Genomic DNA, 20357 nt, shown 5'->3' with positions numbered 1-20357 from the left:
ACATCATACTGTGCATAGAGGAGCTGCGTGGACATCAAACTGTCTATACAAAAGCAGTAAGGACAATATTCTGTATTTAGTGGGATATGTAGGTATCATATTATGTATAGGGGAGCTGTGGGTGCCTCATACTGTGTATAAGGGAGCTGAAGGGACATCATACTGTGTATAGGGGAGCTATAGACCCAACATAATGTGCATAGGGGAACTATGGGGACTCATTCAGATGTGTTTAGCCCACTATGTGCCCAAATCCTAGCCATGCCTCTGTTACTGGGCATTTGCTTATGCTGCCTGCAATGTTTTCTTCTACTTAATGGACACAGGGAAATGTTTACATGTAATATAGAGTACAATATACCCCCAAGTATGTAGTATGAAATGTGCAAAACCTGAATACCTAATGTACCATTGTGATGCATATATTCTCTGCTATCCATAATAAAGGTAAACATTTATTTTGCACCTTTTCTAATATAGAGTTTAGATAAATAAAACATCGTATTTTTATATTAACCTTTGGGCTGAAAGGTATATAACATTATCAGTAATTTACTCATAGACCCAGTAGAGAATATAGGCTGCTATTTTGGTCGCCTATATTCTGTTAATGCACTACAGCCAGAGGCAGTCATGAACTTCAAAGAGATGTAATGTTAACCTATATTTTTAGTGCTTGTAATCTGGTAAAGCCCTTAAGCTCAGTGCATAAAAGTTGTAAATCCCCTCAGCCTTGATGACTATTATCATAGCACTTATATTAGGGATCAGTTACTTATCCCATTAATATCCCTCTATCTACAAGTTGCCAACTGTATATATGAGCCATTTATATAGTCCTGCAATAGGATAGCCAACAGCTAACAGCTCTTATAACACATTTCTAGAATTCCTCATATATTCATAATGTTGTAATATTGCTTTCTTCAATGGTGCATGTTCGTTCTCAATTTTACATTGCCCAATCAGTGCTGGTAATGTCAAACCATGTACTTGTTTAACAAAGATCAGCAACAAAAGCTCCCATACATGAGATCCAAGTGGGAGAACACGAAGAGATCCACATGCAGATACTATTCAATTTTTCATATATTAATTTTTAATATGTATAATATTAAAAAAAGAGGTATAAAAAAAAGCAAAATGCCATCAAGAGACTCAAAGCAGAAAATGAGGGGAATATTGCACAAAAATAACAATAATGGTGATAACAATAATGGGGATAAAATGTACATATAATAGCTGCTCCCCCTATAAGGTGGCAGAAAATGTTGTTCAGAAATATATGATTTACCATATATACTCGCATATAAGCCGAGATATTCAGCCCATTTTTGGGGCTGAAAGTGCCCCTCTCGGCTTATACGCGAGTCATATAGCCAGGGGATAGGTGGGGGAGGGGGAGTGGGGGTGTCACATCATACTGACTCCCCCTGGCGTGGTCTCTGCAGCCCCCCTGCTTGTCCCATGGTCTCCCTTCCTTCCTACAGCGGTCACATGGTACCGCTCATTAAAGTCATGAATATGCGCATATTTATGACTTTAATGAGCAGTACCATGTGACCGCTGAAGGAAGAGAGACCATGGGAGAATGGAACTGCAGACATCGCACCAGGGGAAGGTAAGTATATGCTATATTCACCTGTCCCGGTTCCAACGCTGCTCGCCATTGTATGCCTACTGGGTCCCTCTGTCAGTGACGTAAGGCAGCAGAGGGTGCGATGACATAGTCAGTGCACGTCCTCTGCCTGAACAGTCACTGACTGCGGGACCCGGCAGGCAGACAGCCGCAAGCAGCGTTGGAACCGGGACAGGTGAATATCTCAGGTGCCGGGTCCTGAGACAGTAGTGACACCTGTTCCCCCATAGTGTGCCGATGTCCACCTGCTCAGCACACCGGCACCTGGCCCCTAGCGGCGAGAGGTGAGTATGTCTTTTTTTTAATACCTGCAGTAGCCGTCAGCAGCAATATATGGGGGCATAATCTATGGGGAATCTTATAGGGGCATATTCAATGGAGCATCTTATGGGGCATATTCAATAGAGCATCTTTCGGGGGCATATTCAATGGAGCATCTTATGGGGGCAGAATATGGGGGCATATTCAATGGAGCATGTTATGTGGGCAGCATATCGGGGCATATTCAATGGAGCACCTTATGGGGGCAGCATATAGGGGCATATTCAGTGGAGCATCTTATGGGGGCAGCATATGGGGACATATTCAATGGAGCATCTTATGGGGGCAGCATATGGGGGCATATTCAATGGATCATCTTATGAAAGCAGCATATGGAAGCATATTCAGTGGAGCATCTTATGGGGGCAGCATATGGAAGCATATTCAATGGAGCATCTTATGGGGCAGCATATGGGGCATATTCAATGGAGCACCTTATGGGGGCAGCATATAGGGGCATATTCAGTGGAGCATCTTATGGGGCAGCATATGGGGACATATTCAATGGAGCATCTTATGGGGGCAGCATATGGGGGCATATTCAATGGATCATCTTATGAAAGCAGCATATGGAAGCATATTCAGTGGAGCATCTTATGGGGGCAGCATATGGAAGCATATTCAATGGAGCATCTTATGGGGCAGCATATGGGGGATATTCAATGGAGCATCTTATGGGAGAAGCATATGGGGGCATATTCTATGGAGCATCTTATGGGGCAGCATATGGAGCCTAATCTATAGAGCATCTTATGTGGGCATAATCTATGGAGCATCTTATGGGGCCTATTCTATGGAACATTTTATGGGGCAGCATATGGGGCATAATCTATGGAACGTCTTATGGGGCCATAACCTTCATGGAGCAGCATATGGGGCCATTATTAACCTTCGTGCAGCATTATATGGGGCATATTTTGTATGGAGCATCTTATGGGACACATCATGAGCTGTATGGAGCATTATATGAGGCTCCTGATTCAATATGGCTATTCAAAAACATTTAACCTAATAATGTCTCAATTGATTTTACTTTTATTCGTATCTATTTTTATTTATGAAATTTATGGGATTTTTATGAAATTTATGGGGATATGTCAAAAGTAAGAGAAAAGTCAAAGATGCTATAGCATTTTTACAGGATGAAAATGATGAAATGCTAAGACAGGATGTTGAGAAGGCCGAACTTTTAAATTCCTATTTGGCATCTGTTTTCTCACTGTCCTATTAAGGGAATAGAAGAATCCAGGATATCTATAAACAGAAATACAGTGATGAAACACTTGGCTAACTGATGGGTGGATCCGGGAAATGCTGTTGATATAGTATATCTTGACTTCAGCAAAGCATTTGATAAAGTATCTCACACAATCCTTATTGAAAAAATGCCTAAGTATGGAATGTACAAGGCAACTGTTAGGTGGATTCATAACTGGCTTAGTGATCGGACCCAAAGAGTGGTCGTAAATGGCTGCGCATCCAGTTGGAAGAATGTCTCAAGTGGGGTACCACAGGGCTCTGTCCTGGGCCCTATATTGTTCAACATCTTTATCAACGATTTAGATGAAGGAATTGAGGGTAAACTGACTAAATTTGCTGATGACACAAAGATAGGAGGGATAGCTAATACTAGAGAAAAGAGAGAGAAGATTCAAAAAGATATAAATAAACTGGAGCAGTGGGCAGCAACTAACAGAATGGTTTTTAACAGTGAAAAATGCAAAGTAGTGCATCTGGGCAATAAAAATGAAAAAGCATATACAGAATGGGAGGAATAGGGCTAAGCAACAACACATGTGAAAAAGACTTGGGTATACTAATAGATCACAGGCTGAATATGAGTCAACAGTGTGATGCAGCAGCAAAAAAGGCAAATGCAATTCTAGGATGTATTAACAGAAGCATACAGTCTAGATCACGTGAAGTCATTATTGCCCTCTACTCCTCTTTGGTCAGACCTCATCTGGAATACTGTGTCCAGTTTTGGGCGCCACATTTTAAAAAAGACATCAACAAACTGGAGCAAGTTCAGAAAAGAGTGACCAGAATGGTGACCAGTCTGCAAGCCCTGTCTTATGAGGAAAGGTTGCAGGATTTGGGAATGTTTAGCTTGCAAAAGAGAAGACTGAGAGGAGACTTAATAGCTGTCTACAAATATATCAAGGGCTGTCACATTGCAGGAGGATCATCTTTATTCTCATTTGCACAAGGAAAGACTAGAAGCAATGGGATGAAACTGAATGGGAGGAGACACAGATTAGATATTAGAAAAAACTTTTGACCGTTAGAGTGATCAATGAGTGGAACAGGCTGCCACGAGAGGTGGTGAGTTCTCCATCAATAGAAGTCTTCAAACAGAGACTGGACAGATATCTGTCTGGGATGATTTGGCGAATCCTGTTTTGAGCAGGGGGTTGGTCCAGATGGCCCAGGAGTTCCCTTCCAACTCTACGAGTCTATGATTCTATGATTCTACCAGTAGCTGCTGCATTTTCCACCCTAGGCTTATTCGCAAGTCAATAAGTTTTCCCAGTTTTTTGTGGCAAAATTAAGGGGGTCGGCTTATACACGAGTATATACAGTATGTAAACAACAACTCTATATAATCATCCCCTCAGTTGTGGACACAACCTGAAACCGAGTAACCAGTAAACATAAGGCAATGTCAATCACAATGTCATAGAGCCTAACAACCAGAAAGTAATAACAATGCTATAATAGCTGTATTTTACCTATTTGCTGATGATTAAGGTTATATTACCAGTAAAATGGTGGCCACAGTAGTCTGCTTGGCATCCCCTCACCCCGACCCCTGGCACGTTTCACCGCCAGCTTCATCCGTCGGACACCCCCGGAAGACGCTGTCAGTGAAACAAAAGTCAGAATGAGGGGATGCCGAGCAGAATACTGTGGCCACCATTTTACCAGTAATATAACCTTTGACAGCACATAGGTAAATTACAGTTATTATAGCGTTATTAATACTTTGGTTTTTTAGGCTCTATGACATTGTGATTGACATTGCCTTATGCTTACTGGTTCCCCAGTTTCTGGTTGTGTCCACAATTGAGGGGATGATTATGTAGAGGTGTTGTTCACATAAGTCTTATATTTCTGAACATTCTCTGCCACCTTACAGGGGCAGCTATTATATGTACATTTTACCCCCATTATTGTTATCACCATTATTAGTATTTTTGTGCAATATTCCCCTCATTTTCTGCTTTTGTGTCTCTTGACAGCATTTTGCTTCTTTATACCTTGTTTTTTTAATATTATCCATTCAATAAAGTCTACATTTAATGGTATTTGCATGTGGATCTCTTCTTGTTCTTCCACTTGGACCTCATGTATGAGAGTTTTTGTTATTGAACTTTGCTGAAGTGCCTTCCTTATTTTGGACAATTTTGATTTGATGCTTAACAAAGAGAATGGAAAAGTTCAGTTGTTAATTTGTTAAAAATTTCCAAGAAGAATAACAGAGTAAACACACAGTAAAATTCCAAGAAAAGATGCAACATAATTGTTATTTCAAGGCAGATATATTATCTAAATAGACATGTCAGGAGAGCAGACATATCCAACAGCAATCAATCTGCCATAGATTAATTCATTTCCAGTGTCCCAATGCTGGATTATACAGATTTCCCTATATTCTGTGCCATGGAAAACTTCTTTGGTTACTTATTTACTACGAAAAATGTATACTCTTCATCTTATCTAACCTATTTCTTGATGGATAGCTTACAATGGATTTGGATTTCTAACAAAGAGAGAAGATGACCTATGGAGAGCGTGTGGAAGGAGGAAAGGTCCAGTTGTATCTAAAGATTACCTGTATACCTAGAGTTACTGTATATGGCAAAACCCATCTGTTTTACAACTTACCTAGCATAAAAGTTACACTAAATGGTTGTCAAGTTGGTATTTTACCTCTTTTATGAAGTTCATAAAGCGATTGCCAAATCTCCAAGCTTTATGTCGATGGCATTGCAATGAGTTGACCGTCATCTGGGGTGCCCTCTGATAGCAAACAGATACAATATGAACCGCGTCGTATGTCAGAGCAGCATCTGTCTAAAATAAAGGGGAATTTCATTGGGATTGACAATAATCTCACAACTTTATTTGGTATATACAGTGTTCACCACAACACAAAATAGAACAGCAGATTTGCACACCAAGTCAAGTCTACCATTAATGTTTTACTTGAAGTGATTGTCTGGTTAAAACAAGGTGACACCTAAATACTGGATAGGTAATTTCTTGCTAATCGGTGCAGGATTAAACTGCTTGGGATCACACTAAGGCCAGGATCACACATGCGAGAAACACAGCCGAGTCTCGCATGTTAACACCCGGCACTTCCGCCGGCACTCAGATTGGAGCGTGCGGCCGCATAGCAATACATGGAGCTGCACGCTCCGCTCCCAAGTGCCAGCGGCAGTGCCGGGTATTAACATGCAAAACTCGGCCGTGTTGCTCGCATGTGTGATCCCGGCCTAATAGTTAAGATCAGAGAACTTTTGACCCCATTACAAAATGGTTTAGTAGGTCAAACGCCCAACCACTGCTCAATTCAGTCTCTATGAGTGCTATAAAAGTCAAGCACAACACTTGACAGTCCAATAGGGAATGAATGGCGCACAGGTTGAGCATGCACACTGCTGTTTCATTATAATGGGAATAAGATTACCACGTTTTGCCAAATTGAGTGAGTCTTATTGGTTGGATCCCTACTGGTCTACAAGTTATCACTTATCAAAGGGTAGATGATAACTTGTTTACACCAGACAACCCCTTGAAGCTGCACCCTCATCAGAATAAACTTTCCTTTATGCCTCTGTGTTTTGCATCAGATTTTCATCAGTGGTTGTTCAGTGTTCCATTTTTTATCATCAAAGTTTCATCAGGGTTTTGGCATTCTAGAAGTTTTTTCAAGCTTCAAACAAATCTGAAAATTGTACCATGCATGGATTGCAGATGGATGGCATCTGAATACTGTCCAATTTTTTCATGGACCTAAAGACTTGCTTTAACAAGTTTTATCCATGGTTCACATCAAAAATAGAAATGTCTCTTTATTTTTGGTGAAGAACACTCAGTCTGCAAAAAATACATGTCTGTGAGCAGCCCCATTGACTAAAATAGGTAAGAGTTCTAGTCGTAAAAATATGGATAGAGCTTGTATGTGAGAAGATGACATCTGAATGAACCCTTACCCACCTTTCTCTAATACAACAAAGGCAATAGTAACTTGATCATCCATAGAGTATTAGTGCGCATGAATCTCTTGGTAAGACTGTTTTGGTACATACTTGCCTTTGCCATGACTAGTGATGGGCAGACCTGTGGATGTTTGGATCCATCAGGTTTAGTTGAACTTGTTTTAGTCAAATTGATCCTGAACTCTAACACAAATGGGGGTCCTGAAATCTTGTATTTTCCATGCTGCTATCTGTGTGACAGCGAGGAAAACACCATCTCTGATTGGCGGTAAATTCGCTATCACCGTTCAAAGCGCTGCAGTTCCCAAGATGACAGCATGAGAGACAGTAGCTGTGACTGGTGGTAAAAAGTTTACCATTGGTAACAGGTGTCGGCTGATGAGAGTGTTACTCTCATCATCGTACTCCTGGTCTTGCTGATAGCAATGAGAGCAGGCTTATGATGTTGAATGTCTTCACCAGCCATTGCCTGTGTAAGAAATAAGTAAAAGAAAAAAATGTTGTGGGCTCCCCTCTATTCTTGATAACCAGTGCAGGTAAAATTGACAGCTACTGGCTGCAGCCCTCAGCTGTCAGTGTTATCTTGGCCGGTTATCAAAAATAAAGGGGAGCACATGCCATATCTTTCAAAATTATTTAAATAAATAATAAAAAAGTGGGGTCCCTGCCATTATTAACTACTAGCCAAGATAAAGCAGAAAACTGGGCTCAGATATTCTCAGACTGGGAAGGGGCCTTGGATATTTAGGTTTTCCTCAGCATAAAAATAGCAGACCGCAGCTGGCCCAGAAAAGGTGCATCTATTAGATGCGCCAATTTTGACTCTTTGCCCAACTTTTCCCATCTGCCCTGGTGCCATGGCAAGTGAGTTAATAATATTGGAGTTGATGTCTGCTTTGTAATGTTGGCTGACATCAAGCCCAGCGGTTAGTAATGGAGAGGCATCTATTAGAGGAACCCATTACTAACCACATAAGTTTAAACTAAAAAAATATATAAAGTGCTCTCAGTGAGAGAAACAAAATAGGAATCTTGTGGGTGTGATACCTTTTAATGGCGAGCAAATTATAGTGAATGATGTTACAAAGCAAGCTTTCGGGACTGCTTATGTCCCTTCATCAGACTGATATAACAAAATATTTGAAGAAGCCTTATTTATATACAGTATAAAGCACATGCCTGGTGTGATACATGGACATTTCAATAAACAAACACACAATAACAATTCACACCACTTATCTAATCTTACCTAATTAAGGATTCTCTCTTCAAGCTCAGTGTTTGTTTATTGAAATGTTCATGTATCACACCATGCATGTGCTCTCCACTGTATATAAATAAGGTTTCTTCAAATATTTTGAAGATATAGCAGGGGTCGGGGGTCGCTACTTACCGGTCAGATGAGGCGATCCTGACATCCTGCCACCCGCGTCCACGTGTCGCTCGTCGGCAGCACAGGAAGCCCAGCAGGAAGCTGACGACGAGAAATGGTCCAGGACGTTCTCGCGCGACCAGCGATAACCAGCGGGGGAGCGGGTCGGAGGTAAGTATCAGACATAGCGATATCGCTAGCAATATCGCTATAACGTCACAAAATCGGTGACGTTTCAGTGATATTGCTAGTGATATCGCTATGTGTAACGGGGGCTTAACACGGTTCCAAACCTCTTTTTTCATTAAGCTAAAAAATATATTATTTTATAAGTATTTTATTTTATAATAAAAACTCCCCAACCCTCTTATACTCATTTATTATTTTCCAAATAAAAATAAGGAAAAATAGAATTCTCCATCTGTTTGGGAGAAGTCCATGTTCGGGGTCTGTGAATGGACACTAGGTGTCTGGTACCCGAACTTTACCGTTCAGGTTTGTCCATCTCTTGCCATAACATAACAATACTGGAGCATCTTTTCTCAGTGCTTAGCATTGTGACATTTCTCTTTTATTTTTTCTGAAAATGACTTCTTGAGAACTGAACGTTTCTTCTTCTCAACATTTCCAGCAGCAGTAACAGAGAAACTGCATAATGCAAAGTTGTAGGAAAAGAGGCTTCAAAATTATTTTGTAGCGGATAGAAGAATTTGCTAATATAGATAGTCAGGAAGGATGAGCATCATAACTTGATGCTCCTGAATTCATGTGGATTATCCATTCTTATATTCCTAATCATTCCTCTATCAGAAAGGAGAAAGAAAGCATAATTTGCACCTACTTGTAAGGGACAATTGTAAAATCGGTACAGTATTGGTCTCAGTCTATATTACCTGTGATAGGAACGTAAAAACAATATTCTTATGACTATTAATTGTACATTATCATATAATAAGATCTCATTAGCGAAATAAGGCTAAAAAGATATTGTGTGGTTGAATTACAATATTTTCATTGGCTTTTACATTTTGTCTGCAATTTCACAAAAGCCTAGACCATTTCATATGTTGTCTCTTAATTCCATGTTATTTCTTCTTTTTAGTTAATTAGTCTTTTTTTTATACTTTTATTGTGCTTATTTATGGAGCATGCATTTTGAGATTGATGGTTAAAGCCATTGGCAAAATTGACATAAATTTGTTTTAAGCAAGAAAAAGTTAGCTTGTCTTGTAAGCTACCTCAATTTGTGAAAGATAAATGCTATTTCAAAGAAACAAAATTAGAATGGGAGTTCGTGCCATTTCTGAACCTGATCCAAAACTGCCGCAGCACATTGACCCAATGATCTGGAACTTTTGAAGCTGCCAATGTATCATCCACAGAGTGTATATGTGACCTCCTTACTGCAGGAGCAGATGATGAACAACACTGGAGGCTAGTGGCATCTGGACTCTGAAGAGGTTGTGATTAGAGGTGGCGCTCACTCCAGAGATACAACCACAGGCTACACAGAAAATTGCATGTCTGGAGTTTTCGAAGAGCAAAATATATTTGCAACATACATAGGGTCACAGAACGATGTCAGGAAGGGAAGAAATAGCTGGAGATAAATTACGGGGTGACAATAATGTCTAAGAAAATGAACAACGATAAAGACCAGATGCTCCTATTATCACCGGACACCCTTAAAACTAAAAACAGGGTTAGGAGAAAAACCGGTTTTAGTTTTTTAAAAAAGGGAAAGAAAAGCAATGATATTTTGCCATCACTGGGTAAAGTTCAGTTTCCAATTTCATATAATCAGATTTTACTGATTGAGTCCTCTTGTTTTCTGATGCTCGAATAAAGTATATGCATAATACCACAATATTAAATTTTTTTTAAAAAAAGTTTTTTTCTGGGTATTTATACATGCTCTTTGTTTGAGTTTTACATATGTCAATTTAGCTTCCATTTTAATGTATTGTATTATATGATTTTTTCCCTTTATGAACTAAAGTGGATCACCAGATCTTGCAATTGAAAATGTATACATTATTAAATTGTGTTACACCTGATAAGACTGGTGTATCTGCTTTAAAAATTCATTTTAGAATGACTGTAAAATCCTATTTTGAATGTTTTAATGCTACAGCTGTGACTAAATATATGCAGTTTGTATTGTAAAACTGTCGATATATTTTCCCTGAAATTCATACTTAGATTAAAAGTGCTATTCCATTTCTAAAAAAAATAAATAATAAAAATAAATATAAAAATAGGAACAAATGCTTTAACGCTGCTCGTAAATCAAGTCCAAGAGGACCACTAGAGCATGAATCGATAAGGAATAAGGGAGGTGAGTACAGTTTGTTTCATTTTTTGACGTGCTACTGATTTTCATGCTACTAGATTACTCTATAAAGGGGTAGTCTCATTTTGTTAAACTGGAACCTGTAACTCCACAACCATTCTTTTTCCTGCTAGAAAGGAGGCAGTGTGCTCCTCATTGATTGACAATTTGGACTAGCAGCATGTTTTCACCAAAAAAAGGCTGGTTTACCTTTGCTACATCAGATGAGTGCAGGGTCATTGCAGCTGGCCAGATCCAGTGATTCAGCCAACTTCAGAGCAACGTTTGCAAACTCTACAGTGGCATGTAAAAGTTTGGGCACCACTGTTCAAAATTACTGTTATTGTGAACAGTTAAGCAAGTTGAGGATGAAATGATCTCTAAAAGGCCTAAAGTCCACTACTAGAACAACCACTTCTTAAACTAAATGTTCGGTCACGATAAAATAATAAAGCTTATACTCACCCCCCATGCCGGCATTTTGTCAGCACTCGCTCTCCCCAGGGCTGTGATATACAGTCATATGTTAAAGTTTGGGCACCCCTATTAATGTTAACCTTTTTTCTTTATAACAATTTTGTTTTTTGCAACAGCTATTTCAGTTTCATATATCTAATAACTGATGGACTTAGTTATATTTCTGGATTCAAATGAGGTTTATTGTACTAACAGAAAATGTGCAATCTGCTTTTAAACAAAATTTGACCGGTGCAAAAGTATGGGCACCCTTATCATTTTCTTGATTTGAACACTCCTAACTACTTTTTACTGACTTCCAGAAGCACTAAATTGGTTTTGTAACCTCATTGAGCTTTGAACTTCATAGCCAGGTGTATCAAATCATGAGAAAAGGTATTTAAGGTGGTCACTTGCAAGTAGTTCTCCTATTAGATTCTCCTATGAAGAGTGGCATCATGGGCTCCTCAAAACAACTCTCAAATGATCTGAAAACAAAGATTATTCAACATAGCTTTTCAGGGGGAAGGATACAAAAAGTTGTCTCAGAGATTTAACCTGTCAGTTTCCACTGTGAGGAACATAGTAAGGAAATGCAAGAACACAGGTACAGTTCTTGTTAAGCCCAGAAGTGGCAGGCCAAGAAAAATATCAGAAAGGCAGAGAAGAAGAATGGTGAGAACAGTCAAGGACAATCCACAGACCACCTCCAAAGACCTGCAGCATCATCTTGCTGCAGATGGTGTCACTGTGCATCGGTCAACAATAGAGCGCACTTTGCACAAGGAGAAGCTGTATGGGAGAGTGATGCGAAAGAAGCCGTTTCTGCAAGCACACCACAAGCAGAGTCGCCTGAGGTATGCAAAAGCACATTTGGACAAGCCAGTTACATTTTGGAAGAAGGTCCTGCGGACTGATGAAACAAAGATTGAGTTGTTTGGTCATACAAAAAGGCGTTATGCATGGAGGCTAAAAAACACAGCATTCCAAGAAAAACACTTGCTACCCACAGTAAAATTTGGTGGAGGTTCCATCATGCTTTGGGGCTGTGTGGCCAATGCCGGCACCGGGAATCTTGTTAAAGTTGAGGGTCGCATGGATTCAACTCAGTATCAGCAGATTCTTGACAATAATGTGCAAGAATCAGTGCTGAAGTTGAAGTTACGCAGGGGATGGATATTTCAGCAAGACAATGATCCAAAACACTGCTCCAAATCTACTCAGGCATTCATGCAGAGGAACAATTACAATGTTCTGGAATGGCCATCCCAGTCCCCAGACCTTAATATCATTGAACATCTGTGGGATGATTTGAAGCGGGCTGTCCATGCTCGGCGACCATCAAACTTAACTGAGCTGGAATTGTTTTGTAAACAGGAATGGTCACAAATACCTTCATCCAGGATCCAGGAACTCATTAATAGCTACAGGAAGCGACTAGAGGCTGTTATTTTTGCAAAAGGAGGATCTACGAAATATTAATGTCACTTTTATGTTGAGGTGCCCATACTTTTGCACCGGTCAAATTTTGTTAAAATGCAGATTGCACATTTTCTGTTAGTACAATAAACCTCATTTGAATCCAGAAATATAACTGAGTCCATCAGTTATTAGATATATGAAACTGAAATGGCTGTTGCAAAAAACAAAATTGTTATAAAGAAAAAAGGTTAACATTAATAGGGGTGCCCAAACTTTTACATATGACTGTAGTGTTGTGATACATGATGCCGGCACCCAATCAGCACTGGCATCACTGTCTCCGCCTTCGGACAAACTAAGCATGAAGAGGAAGTCTAGGATGAACTGCAGTTTGTCTGAAGGTGGAGACAGTGACACCAGCGCTTATAGGGTGCCAGCATCACATGTCACAACACCCCATCACAGCCCTGGGGTGAGCAAGTGCCGACACAGTGGGAATGGTGCTGGCACGGGAGGGAGGTGAGTATAGGTTTTATTATTTAATCTTGGCCGAACATTTAGTTTAAGAAGGGGTTGTCTCAATAATGGACATTCCCTATAAAGATTAAACTTTTTTTGCATTTTAAGCAAAAAAAAAAATAAAAATTTTATCTTTTACATTTTAAAAATAACAAAAAGGAAAATGGGCCGATGCAAAGTGTGGGCACCCTGCATGGTTAGTACCTAGTAGCACCCCATTTTGAAGGTATCACAGCTTGTAAACACTTTTTTTTTATCCAGATAGGAGTCTTTCAATTCTTGTTTGAGGGATTTTCAACTATTAATCCTTGAAAAATTCCTCCAGTTCTGTGAGATTCCTGGGTCATTTTGCATGCACTGCTATTTTGTTGTCTAGTCACAGACTTTCAATGATGTTCAAATCAGGGGATTGTGGTAGTCTATTTTGGATTTGATGTTTGTTTAGGATCATTATTCATTTATAGAAGCCATCCTCTTTGCAACTCCAACTTTTTTACAGATGGTGATATATTTGCATCAAGAATTTGTTGAAATTTCATTGAATCCATTCTTCTCTCTAAATGTTCCCAGTGCCACTGGCTGCAACACAACCCTAAAGCATTTATCCACCACCATGCTTAATGGTTAGCAAGATGTTCTTTTCCTGAAATTCTGTGCCCTTTTGTCTCCACAAATACCTTTGACCATTGTGGCTAAAGAGTTCTATTTTAACCTCATCTGTACACAGGACTTGTTTCCAAAATGCCTGAGACTTGCTTGGATGTTATTTTGCATACTTATGACACAGAATTTTATGGTGAGGATACAGGAGAGGTTTTCTTCTGATTATTCATGAAGGCCATATTTGTGCAGGTATCTGTGAACAATAGAGCAATGAACTACAACAGCAGAGTCTGCTAAATCTTTCTGAAGATCTTTTGCAGTCAATGGAGTGTTCTGATTTGCCTCTCTAGCAATTCTACTAGCATCTCTCACTGATATTTTGCTTGGTTTTCCAGACTTTATGTTGACTTCCACTGTTATTGTTAACTGACATTTCTTAATTACATTTCAAATTTAGGAAAGAGCAATTTGAAAATGTTTTCTTCTCCCACTTTGATGGCATCCACCATTTTCATTTTCAGAGTGCTAGGCAGCTGCTTAGAAGATCTCATGCCTGCTGTTTTTTGACACAAAGTTAGAGGAGGCTGGGATTTTATAAAGCTAGGAAATTTGCATCACCTGCTCTTTCCCAACAATGATCATGAACAAACCATAACCCTGATAGACTAATTAAGGTCTTAGACCTTAGTCAAATTTACCTGAGCACACAAATCTCCAAGGGTGCCCAACCTTTTTGGATTGTCGCATTTTCCTTTTATATAATTTTTAAAATCTAAAAGACTAAACATTTTTTGCCTAAAATACAGAGGAAATCTGTCATCTTTAACCTTAGGCATTTTATAGATCATTTCATTTTCAAATAGTTTAACTGTTCACAATAACAGTAATTTTGAACAAGGGTGCCCAAACTTTTATGTGTCACTGAAGATAGATGTATGATACATAGATAGATATATGATAGACAGATAAGTAAACAGTTTATAGTTTGAGAAAAAGGATGGGTATATTGGCTTCAATTCTCCGGTGCCTGGTCTCAAAAAATTGAACAGCGCAAAGCCAATAATTTCAATATTTAAGGGCGTGTTAAGGTAATCATAGAGACAAATAATATCTTCCTCTATGCCTGATTTCTAAGCTTCTTCCATCTTCCTATATCGAGCAGAAAATAAATAAAATCAATATCAAATCAACCTAAATGTTTACTGTCCTTAATGACTCTCCTAGGACATTGTGGAAACTAAAATCTAAACTGTATAATCAATTTCTAATATAGCGCTATGAAAACACATTTGCTCTCTTCCAAATGTAACAAAGTATTCTCAATTTCTAAATGTACAGAGTATAGAAAGATATTCGATAATCTTAGTTAACACAAGAGAATCATTTTTGTTGTGTTATTGTGCATCCCTACCTCAATTCAACATATATTAATGTTTTTTTGCAGAAAAAAATTGAAATGTTTCCTATGAACTGGTCTTTGAACTTCAATTTTACCTATAGATTACATTTTATTGCTGGACAAATTGTAGGCAAGTTTATTGTACACATTTCCTTTAGTATTCTATCAAACATCTATTATAGCAGTTGTCAGAGAAAAGTTAGTTTCCCAAAGCAACTGGGAATGGGGGATTCTATGCTTTACAAATATTGTTTTTTTTCTTCTTTACATCCCTAGTATATTGCACAAGTTATTTATAAAAATTCTATAATTTAGAAAAAAAATATTTTTATTGAGAATAACATTTTTGGATTGTTTTAATAAATCAATTTTAAAAATGCCTGTAACTGGGGTCGTACTTTTGGTATCAATTATAGATCTAATTAATAAAAAAAACTGTCTCATTATACATCTGTCACCATTTTGTCATTAATACAGTCTTGTTCTCTGACTTGGTTCTCCGTACCGTCATTATTCCATCAAGAAGACCAGTCTCTGGCTTTGGCGGGGCTTGTAGACGTTCCATTGACCACTTATCTACTATGGTGCTCACATAAGGGTTTTCCACATTCAGAATTCGGAAGCCAGTAAGATTCACTCCAGAGTAACGATATGGTTCCAGGTCCAGCGCATAAAGGTCCTGTTTGGAAAAATACCATGATTGTTAAAACCATACAATTGAATAGTGCAACATAACAGGAATAGTTTGTGTGGATAAAAAGGCAGAATACAAGCAAATGTTATCTTTCTACAAAGAGGGAACGTTTGTAAAAATGCAAAAGACAAGATGTATAATACCCAGAAATTGTGTTTTTCTCATATACACACACGACAGCTTATACTGAATTGTTACTCACAAGAGCAGTTACACTTTATAGAGGTTGTCCGACCCCAAAATCCAAATCTATTTTAATATACAACACTCCTATATATTTAGATTTTTATTTCTACTTTATGTTCTTCTTGAAACTCACATCATTCCCTGTTCACATGCGGCTCTCCAGGCAGCTTAGACTATGTGCCCACGTTGCAGAATTGAAGCAGATTTTCCTCAGCAAATCCGCACCCCCTTGCCCGGAAAAACGCATGCGGATTTTGATGCGTTTTTTTCTAAGTGTTTTCTAAGCGATTTTTAAGCGTTTATGAGCAAAAATAAAGTTGGGTCAAAAAAATATGTTTTTGGATATATTTATTTGTGACCCATTCCATTGTAGATTTTGCTTTATGTTTAGGATCATTGTCTTGTTGGAAGACAAATCTCCGTCCCAGCCTCAGGTCTTTTGAAGACTCCAACAGGTTTTCTTCAAGAATGGTCCTGTATTTGGCTCCATCCATCATCCCATCAATTTTAATCATCTTCAAATAAACGTATCCAGGTGTTAGCATAGCCAAGTCAAAGTCCATACCTGAATCCAATCGAGAATTTGTGGAAGGAGCTGAAAACTGCTGTTCACAAACAATCTCCATCCAACCTCATTGAGCTCGAGCTGTTTGCCAAGGAAGAATGGGCAAGAATTTCAGTCTCTCGATGCACAAAACTGATAGAGACATACCCCAAGCGACTTGCAGCTGTAATCCCAGCAAAAGGTGGCGCAACAAAGTATTAAGTTAAAGGGGCCGAATAATATTGCACACCCCACTTTTCAGTTTTTGAATTTCCACAAAAATTTAAAATAACCCATAAATTTCGTTCAACTTCTCTATTGTGTCCCACTTGTTGATTCTTCACCAAAAATTAACATTTGGTATCTTTATGTTTGAAGCATGATATGCGGGAAAAGGTTGAAAAGTTCCAGGGAGCCGAATACTTTCGCAAGGCACTGTATACTTTAACCCCTTCACCCCCAAGGGTGGTTTGCACGTTCATGACCGGGCCAATTTTTACAATTCTGACCACTGTACCTTTATGAGGTCATAACTCTGGAACGCTTCCATGGATCCCGGTGATTCTGACATTGTTTTCTCGTGACTTATTGTACTTCATGTTAGTGGTAAAATTTCATTCAAATAACTTGCGTTTATTTGTGAAAAAAATGGAAATTTGGCAAAAATTTTGAAAATTTCGCAATTTTCCAACTTTGAATTTTTATGCCCTTAAATCACAGAGATACAGCACACAAAAAACTTGATAACTAACATTTCCCACATGTTTACTTTACATCAGCACAATTTTGGAACCAAAATTTTTTTTTGTTAGGAAGTTATAAGGGTTAAAAGTTGTCCAGCGATTTCTCATTTTTACAACACCATTTTATTTTTAGGACCACATCATATTTGAAGCCACTTTGAGGGGTCTATATGATAGAAAATACCCAAAAGTGACACCATTCTAAAAACTGCACCCCTTAAGGTGCTCAAAACCACATTCAAGAAGTTTATTAACCCTTTAGGTGCGTCACAGGAATTTTTTTGAATATTTAAAAAAAAATGAACATCTAACTTTTTTTCACAAAAAAAATACTTCAGGTTCAATTTTTTTTATTTTACCAAGGGTAACAGGAGAAATTGGACTGCAAAAGTTATTGTGCAATTTGTCCTGAGTACGCTGATACCTGATTTGTGTGGGGGAACAACTGTTTCGGCGCATGGCAGAGCTCAGAAGGGAAGGAGCGCCGTTTGACTTTTTCAATGCAAAATTGGCTGGAATTCAGATCGGACGCCATGTCATGTTTGGAGAGTCCCTGATGTACCTAAACAGTGGAAACCCCCTACAAGTGACCCCATTTTTGAAACTAGACCCCCCAAGGAACTTATCTAGATATGTGGTGAGAACTTTGAACCCACAAGGGCTTCACAGAAGTTTATAACGTACAGCGGTACAATTAAAAAATCATATTTTTTCCACAAAAATGATCTTTTCACCCCAATTTTTATTTTCCCAAGGGTAACAGCACCATAAAAGTTATTGTGCAATTTGTCCTGAGTATGCTGATACCACACATGTGGGGGTAAACCACTATTTGGGCACATGGCAGAGCTCGGAAGGGAAGCAGCGCCATTTGACGTTTTTGGCTGAAATGGAGATCGGACATCATGTCGCGATTGGAAAACCCCTGATGTACCAAAACAGTGGAAAACCCCCACAAATGACACCATTTCGGAAACTAGACCCCCTAAGGAACTTATCTAGATGTGTGGTGAGCACTTTAAACCCCCCAGTGCTTCACAGAAGTTTATAACGCCCGGGCGTGAAAATAAAAAATTCGTATTTTTTCCACAAACATGATCTTTTAGTCACCATTTTTTTTATTTTCCCAAGGGTAACAGGAGAAATTGGACCCCAAAAGTTGTTGTCCAATTTGTCCTGAGTATGCTGATACCCCATATGTGGGAGAAAACTACTGTATGGACACACGTCAGGGCTCGGAAGGGAAGTAGTGACGTTTTGGAATGCAGACAATGATGGAATGGTCTGCGGGTGTCATGTTGCCTTTGGAGAGCCCCCAATGTACCTAAACAGTGGAAACCCCCCACAAATGACCACATTTTGAAAACTAGACCCCCTAAGGAACGTAACTAGATGTGAGGTGAGCACTTTGAACCCCCAAGGGCTTCACAGAAGTTTATAATGCCAGGGCATGAAAATAAAAAAATCGTATTTTTTCCACAAACATGATCAATTAGTCCCCAATTTTTTTATTTTCCCAAGGGTAACAGGAGAAATTGAACCCCAAAAGTTGTTGTCCAATTTGTCCTGAGTATGCTGATACCCCATATGTGGGAGAAAACTACTGTATGGACACACGTCAGGGCTCGGAAGGGAAGTAGTGACGTTTTGGAATGCAGACTTTGATGGAATGGTCTGGGGGTGTCATGTGCGTTTGGAGAGCCCCTGATGTACCTAAACTATTGAAACTCCCCACAAGTGACCCCATTTTGGACACTAGACCCCCCACGGAACTTATCTAGATGTGTGGTGAGCACTTTGAACCCCCAAGTGCTTCACAGAAGTTTATAACGCTCGGACGTGAAAATAAAAAAATCATTTTTTTCCACAAAAATGATATTTTTGCCCCCAATTTTTTATTTTCCTAAGGGTAACAGAAGAAATTGGACTCCAAAAATTGTTTTGCAATTTGTCCTGAGTAGGCTGATACCCTACATGTGGGGGAAAACACTGTTTGGGCACATGGCAGAGCTTGGAAGAGAAGGAGCACCATATGACTTTTTCAACTCAGAATTGGCTGGAATTGAGATCAGACGCAATGTTGCATTTGGAGAGCCCCTGATGTGCCCAAACAGTGGAAACCCTCAATTCTAACTCCAACCCGAACCCCAACACACCCCTAACCCTAATCTCAGCCCTAACCCTAGCCCTAACCCTAGCCCTAACCCTAGCCCTAACCCTAACCCTAGCCCTAACCCTAACCCTAGCCCTAACCCTAACCCTAGCCCTAGCCCTAACCCTAACCCTAGCCCTAACCCTAACCCTAGCCCTAACCCTAACCCTAGCCCTAACCCTAACCCTAACCCTAGCCCTAACCCTAGCCCTAACCCTAACCCTAATGGAAAAATGGAAATAAATACATTTTTTTTTATGATAATGGGGGTAAAAATGGAAATAAATACATTTTTTTTTATGATAATGGGGGGTTAGATTTACTATTTATGGCGGTTTTTATGTTTGGCAGCTGTCGCACGCTAAAAGACGCTTTTTATTGTAAAAATAGTTTTTGCATCACCACATATTGAGAGCTATAATTTTTCTGTATTTTGACCGACCGAGTCATGTGAGGTCTTATTTTTTGTGGGACGAGTTGACGTTTTTATCGGTACCATTTTCGGGCACGTGACAGTTTTTGATCGCTTTTTATTCCAATTTTTGGGACGCAGAATGAACAAAAACCAGCGTTTCATGAATTTCTTTTGGGGGGGTGCGTTTACACCGTTCCGCGTGCGGTAAAATTGATAAAGCAGTTTAATTCTTTGGGTCAGTACGGTTACAGCGATACCTCATTTAGGTCGTTTTTTTATGTTTTGTCGGTTTTATGCAATGAAAACTATTTTAGATAAAAAATAATTATTTT

The 20357-nt window shown here is 39.1% G+C and overlaps 1 protein-coding gene across 1 annotated transcript in view; it reads right to left on the bottom strand.

The window, feature by feature from the left end:
• The window catches only part of GRIK3 (glutamate ionotropic receptor kainate type subunit 3), a 990088-nt gene that overhangs the window by 496924 nt on the left and 472807 nt on the right, over positions 1–20357 (bottom strand). The window contains exons 6-7 of the mRNA XM_073562506.1: positions 15797–15970; positions 5894–6037 (exon numbers count right to left, since the gene is read on the bottom strand). Of these exons, the coding sequence (XP_073418607.1) occupies positions 5894–6037; positions 15797–15970 (318 nt within the window). The remainder of the gene's footprint in view (positions 1–5893; positions 6038–15796; positions 15971–20357) is intronic.

Source organism: Dendrobates tinctorius, unplaced genomic scaffold (genome assembly GCF_039654945.1).
Source record: "Dendrobates tinctorius isolate UK_male_01 unplaced genomic scaffold, ASM3965494v1 ptg000015l, whole genome shotgun sequence".
Lineage (NCBI taxonomy): Eukaryota > Metazoa > Chordata > Amphibia > Anura > Dendrobatidae > Dendrobates > Dendrobates tinctorius.
This window is presented reverse-complemented; position numbering and strand designations above follow the sequence as displayed.